We start from the raw sequence: 6,796 nt of genomic DNA, 5'->3' as shown, positions 1-6,796 counted from the left end.
GTCAGTCGATTAGATCGACCCCAGTACGCAACTGGTACCGGAAAGGATAAAAGGTAAAGTCGATCCCGAGAGGATGAAAGGTAAAGTCGACCTCGGCGGAATTTGAACTCAGAACGTAAAGACAGACGAAATACCGCTAAGCATTTCGCCCCGCACGCTAACGATTCTGCCAGCTCGCTGCCTTATTATTAACAATAATAATAATAATAGTGGAGTGTTTTGATATGTAATTTTCAATAGGAAAGGAGACAGAATGACAACAGGCTTTTAAGTTATACATATATAAGCACTAAAAAAAAAAAAAAAGATTTGTTCAGGACGATTTTATTCAATTCTTCAGCAGTTGTCACATATGTCTATATACAGTGGGAGAAGGAAGTGTGATAGAGGGAGAAGGAAGTGTGAGAGAGGGAGAAGGAAGTGTGAGAGAGGGAGAGAGTGTGTGAGTGTATCGATTCCAACTGATTAACCACAGACAACTTCTATTGCAGTAAGAAATAGTTGATTAATTGTGACCATTATCTTACAGGTGGATGTTTGTTTTTATCATCCATGTTCTTTATTAAGTTAGAAGTTACCAGAAAAGATTCACTAAAACTGCTCGTTGAATATTTGAATCATTGCAATCGCATAACTCAGTGTATGTGGTTTTTCATATATACAATTCTTTTATGTGACATCCTGACATTTAGTAACAATGGCACATAGAACATAGAAGGTACATAAACATATATTTGTATGCAGCTTGATCTTCTGTTATCATACATGCCAATTAACAGGTAGTTAGCTCAAACTTCATGAGCAAGAAAACTATCTGTAACATTCATACTTTCTTAAGGGTGTGTGCAAAATAAGCGCAATAGTTATGGCTGGGAATCAAACGGGAGTTACAGATCCAATTCAATGCTTTCCACGCCACCACACTTAGCTTTATGAGTGCAGGTGTGGATATGTGGTTAAGATGCTTGCTTCCCAGCCATGTAATTGCTGGGGTTCAGTCCCACTGCATGGCACCTTCGACAAGTGTCATCTACTATAGCCCCAAACCAACCAAAGCCTTGTAAGTGGGTTTGGTAGACAGAAACTGAAAGAAGCCTATCATATGCATTGGGTGAGTGGGAGGGTACTCGTCTTTACATCATGCAATCATTGTACATGGCCATCCCCATCGTACATGTTGTTTCACTTCCAGTCTTCCATGGAAAACATGTCTTACCATAGGGAAATATTACCTTGTTTGGAAACAGGTATGGGTTGGCGACAGAAAGGGCATCTAGCTGTAGAAAACCTGGCTCAACAAATTCCATCTGATCTATGCAAGCATGGAAAAATGAATATTAAAAACAAATAAAACAAACAATATATTTGAACTGCTTTCAGCCAATAGGCTTTGCCCATGCTGGGTCAACACTACTTTCAAGGGTATAATTGATTACAACTCCCGTTCTTATTTCTATCAACCTCAAAAAGTTGACTGAGAAACACAACCTGGACAAGAGTTTGAACTCAATACACAAGATGAGAACAATGTATTTTGCTCAGTGCTGTACTGATTCTGCTGCTCACTGCCCTACAAAGGCGTACACAAAAGATCATTTATAAATCCCAGTTATACAACCAGATACCAATGTTTTGTCACAGAAAGGGAACAGCTATATCTCCTTAGGTTCTAAATGTCAACATTAGTTTCTCAAGGGCAGTGATAAATAGCAAGATTTCATGAATTTTATATCCTTTTAGGTTACAATCTGTGCTTATTCCTTCAAATGAAGCATCATTTGACTAGGATAGTTTCAAAAGATAAAATATCATTGACAAGTTAAACATGTATTAAAGAGTTAAGTCGAATGGATAAACAAATTTTGTATTTATATCAGCTGAACAGCTTAAACATGTCAGGATTTGCCAGACATCCTAAGCAATCTGGATGGTTTAGGGTAAGCATAGGCAACTTTTTTATGAGAAGTGGGCCGCATGTGACATGGTTCTTCATCAAACAGGGTTGCAGGACTAAAAACATTGAAGGTAATTTTTCATTAGGTGTGCCATTCACAAAGACCTATGAGTCACAGGCGGCCTATGACTGGTTTAGGATCTAATAGACAGCCTTCTTGATGTCCTAAGTGTTTTAAGGTCTGATGGATAATGTAATGTAAAGTGTTAACCAATCTAATGAATCTGATGGATAGCAAAATATATATATATATATATATATATATATATATATCTTCAACCAGATTGTTTCATTCATGCTAAATTAATTTGAATAGCTTGAAAACAATGATACAGCTTAATGGAAACCTTAACGCATTGCAATCTGTCAAGCAATTTAAATTTACATTAAAGAAGATAGGTTCAGGCATGGCTGTGTGGTAAAACGTTTGCTTCCCAACCACATGGGTCTGGGTTCAATCCTACTGAGTGACACCTTGGGCCAGCGTCTTCCACTATAGCCACGGGTTGACCAAAGCCTTGTGAATGAGTCCTTATATATATATATATATATATATATATATATATAGAGAGAGAGAGAGAGAGAGAGAGAGAGAGAGAGGGAGAGAGAGAGGGAGAGAGAGAGATACACACACATGTATATGTGTATATGAATGTTATTGTGTGTTTATGTCTCCTTGTCTTGACATCACAAGATAGTTGTAAATGAATGTCACTATCATACAAGCAGTGTATTTCATTTCCAGCCATGGGGAAATATTACCTTACTCAGAAACAAGTGAGGGTTGGCAACAGGAAGCGTATCTGGCTATAGAAAATCTGCCTCAATTAAACTCCATCCAACCCATGCAAGCATGGAAAAGTGTACATTAAGAATAATGATGGTAAAACCTTTAGCATTCAGATTATTCTGTCAAATGTAGTGCTTATTTATTCACACTGCTGTGAATTAATCACGTATTATCTTGTACTGTTCAGATTTCCATGAGCTGATTGTTTGTTTTTAGAATGACATTGAAGAGTAGGTGTGAGAGGCTGAATCTGACCAGTTTGAACATTAAAAAAAAATGTAGATTATTTTGGCTGAATATGGTCAGTTTAAATGCTAAAGGGTTAAAGAATAAAAATATGGCAGAGTAAGAAGCTAACTATATGTTTATAGTCTGCTGAATAACCTAAGTATGTCATGGTCTGCTTAACATTTGCAATATGTTGTAATCATAACATTTGTGATATGTTGTAATGATAACTGAAACAAACTGTTCTTTTTTGAGAACTCAAAATAACCAAATAAAGCAAAATCAAAATATTTAAACGTAATTCATTTCTACTTAAAAAAAAAAGAGAACATACTACTTCTAACATTGATCTGTTCTTTCATTTTTGTTTTATTTTGTTTTAAGCTTTTTTTTTCTTCTTCTTTTGTTTTGTGGAAAAATAAATGGAACGATCGAAATGAACATGAAAGAAAGAAAATATAACTCCATGTATTTTCTTCTTTTTCAACATTTGTTCAAAGAAAGAGTGTAACTGTTTACAATAATAGTGTGTGTGTGTGTGTGTGTGTGTGTGTGTGTGTGTTGATGAGGAGCCTAGTGGTGTGAATTAAATTTGGTGGATGAGGCATCTCTCTGAGGGGTAGGGGACATGAGACATTTATCTGAAGTATTTGGTATAGTCTTTTATTTATTTATTTTTTTTGTCTGTACAGAAATGGAAATTTGATGCAATGAACTAAATCCAATATTCAACAATAGACAAACTAAAATGGAGGTTGGTTTGGTGTATGAGTCAGTCAGTGAACTAAAGCATGATGGTGGTGGTGGTGGTGGTGGAGTATTCAGTTGTGCATCAGTCAAGTGTAACCAAAACACAATGGATATGTGTGTATGTGTATGATTGTGAGACAGTCAGAACATCAAAATATGATGGGTAAAAGGTTGAGTTAACTGAATGGTTGATGGAGTAAAAGACGTTACAGGTACGGTTGTGAGACAGGTTGTAGATCAAAATATGATGGATGTATGGTTGTATGTCAGCCACAGTACTATATAATGTGGTTGTGAACCAGTAGCCCATAACATGTTGGATATGATGTGGTTGTAAATCAGTAGACCATAATATGAATGGATGTGTGGGTGATCCCAAGTCAGTAAGCCATAATATGGAAGAGCGAATGGTTCTGAGTTAGTAGACGATAACATGATAGATGTGTAGTTGTGAGGCAATAGAGTGTGGCAGATATGTAGCTGTGAGTCAATAGAACTTGACAGACGTGTGGCTGTAAATCAGTCAACCATAACACAATAGATATGTGTGGCTGTGAGTCAGTATTCCATTACATGATAGATGTGTGGTGGTAAATCAGTCAGAAAACTGAAATATACTTCATGTCACAACATTGCAACAAGTGAAGCAAAGTCATTGTTTTGAAGTGGGGGAGTGGATGTGTGAGGCTTTTAAAAACCTCTCTGTATGGTTTGGTTAACATATTCTTCTAACAATGTATCAACTTGATCACTGTCTGTGTTGACATCAATCTCAATGTTCTGAAAAAGAAAAGGAAAAAGTTTTAATTAGATGACATGGTTTTGAATTTTTTTATAAAATGGTATTTATTTTACTGGTCCTCACATGCATGAAAGTAAATCACAGCAGAATATGAAATTTGTGGTTTATTAACAGAGTAAGTGAATGGAGTACAAATAAATTAACTTCATTCTGGAAAGTGAAATTATCAAATGAACAAAAGCATACCTTGTGCAATACAATGCTGACCATTAAATAACAAATATCAATTTCGAATTTTGACACAAAGCCAGCAATTTCAGGAGAGGGATTAAGTCAATTACATCAGCCCCAGTACTCAGCAGGTATTTATTTTATCGACCCCAGTGGAATTTGAACGCAGAACACAAAGACAGTTGAAATCCATGAAACATTTCACCAAGTGTGCATATGATTCTACTAGCTCTCTGCTTTTGTTTCAAATTTTGGCACAAGGTCAACAATTTCAAGAGAGAAGTTAAGTCAATTTACATTAACCCCACTACTCAACTGGTACTTATTTTATCGGCCCTGAACAGATGGAAAGCAAAGTCGACCTCAGCAGAATTTGAACTCAGAATGTAAGGACAGATGAAACGCTGATAGGCATTCTGCCTGACATGCTAACAGTTCTGTCAGTTTGCCACCTTATTAAATAACAAATATCATTATGTTTAGCAGTCTGGGCAATAGAACTGAATGATTAGAGTGATACGATTATATCTAAAGGGAGACTAGGTCTAAGATTCTAGGTCTAGATGCATGGAAAGATACTGTATTGCTGTTGCTTAACTCCAGGCCATTTCTAATCTAGTAAACTTATGACGAAGGTGTTCCAGCCATGATCATCCCATCTTTTATCCAGATAATATATACAAGATTCCACTACAAGGTCCTGTTCTTGTTGCAATGTAGTGGTTTGAATACCTTGATGACTTTGAGAGCTATGCCAGAAGGGCATAAGCTCTTGGTAGGGCCTTCAATGCTAGACAGGTCAAAGGATAGAGGCCAGACTAACATGGACCACTTCTTCCCAGAGGCAGAAAAGGGCTTACGTAGGACTAATGCCACTAGCTACGAAAAAGCAAAGTTACAGAAATATCAATGAAAATTCAGAACCTGAGAAAGGAAGGCCTTCCCTCAGAGAAACACATGAAGGTTCCTAGATATTGAGGGAGTGGCCTTAACATCACAGAGTTAAAAACAGTGGAGAAAAGTCATTAATAACCCATATTCCATGGGGAATGAAGGGTTTAAGTTAGTAAAATATCTAAGACAAGAATATATAAGGAATCCTTCAGACAAAGTGTTGTAATAAGGGCAACATTCTCCAATGTCTCTTTGAGAAACAGAATATCACTGATTGCATTATCTATTTTTTCTTCTTTTTTAAGAAGATATGAATTACATGCTATTCCTAGCAGATCGAACAACTGCATAAAGGTTCCCCCACAAGTTCATGGAAAAATACTGTAGAGTAGAAGTGTCCAAATTATACCATCATGTTACATTAACAACTATTATTATTACCATTATTATTATTATTATTATTATTATTATTATTATGGTGGGAAGCTGGCAGAATCGTTAGCACACCGGGCAAAATGCTTTGCGGCATTTCATCTGCTACTACGTTCTGAGTTCAAATTCTGCTATAGTCAACTTTGCCTTTCATCCTTTCGGGGTAGATAAATTAAGTACCAGTGAAAACACCAGGGTCAATGTAATCGACTAGTCCCCTCCCCACAAATTTGAGGCCTTGTACCTCCAGCAGAAAGGATTATTATTATTATTATTATTATTATTACTTCTATTATTTTTTCAGTTCAAATTCTACTGAGGTCAACTTTAAGGCAAGTAAGCTGGCAGAATCATTAGTGCATCAGGCAAAACGCTTAGTGGTATTTCATTCAGCACTTTGCATTCTGAGTTCAGGTACCACTGCAAACAACTTTGCTTTCTTTTTGTGGTCAAAATAAAGTACCAGTCAAGTACTGGGGTTGATGTAATCGACTTACCCTTCCTCCTAAATCTACTGGACTTGTGCCAAAATTTGAAACCATTTGAAGCAGCGAACTGGCAGAATCATTACTAAGTGTAGGAGTGGCTGTGTGGTAAGTAGCTTGCTTACCAACCACATGGTTCTGGGTTCAGTCCCACTGTGTGACACCTTGGGCAAGTGTCTTCTACTACAGCCTCAGGCCGACCGAAGCCTTGTGAGTGGATTTGGTAGACAGAAACTGAAAGAAGCCCATCGTATATATGTATGTGTGTGTGTGTGTGTGTGTGTGTTTAT

At 36.8% G+C, this 6,796-nt stretch overlaps 1 protein-coding gene across 6 annotated transcripts in view; it reads right to left on the bottom strand.

The window, feature by feature from the left end:
* Window positions 1-307: 307 nt before the first annotated feature.
* LOC106879882 (ATPase MORC2) overlaps window positions 308-6,796 on the bottom strand; it is a 167,114-nt gene continuing 160,625 nt past the window's right edge. For all 6 annotated transcript variants that reach the window (XM_014929608.2, XM_014929613.2, XM_014929607.2 and 3 more), the window contains exon 31: window positions 308-4,502. In XM_014929608.2, coding sequence (XP_014785094.1) covers window positions 4,413-4,502 — 90 coding nt within the window. In that variant the 3' untranslated portion in view covers window positions 308-4,412. The remainder of the gene's footprint in view (window positions 4,503-6,796) is intronic.

This window comes from Octopus bimaculoides, chromosome 1 (genome assembly GCF_001194135.2).
Source record: "Octopus bimaculoides isolate UCB-OBI-ISO-001 chromosome 1, ASM119413v2, whole genome shotgun sequence".
Classification (NCBI taxonomy): domain Eukaryota; kingdom Metazoa; phylum Mollusca; class Cephalopoda; order Octopoda; family Octopodidae; genus Octopus; species Octopus bimaculoides.
This window is presented reverse-complemented; position numbering and strand designations above follow the sequence as displayed.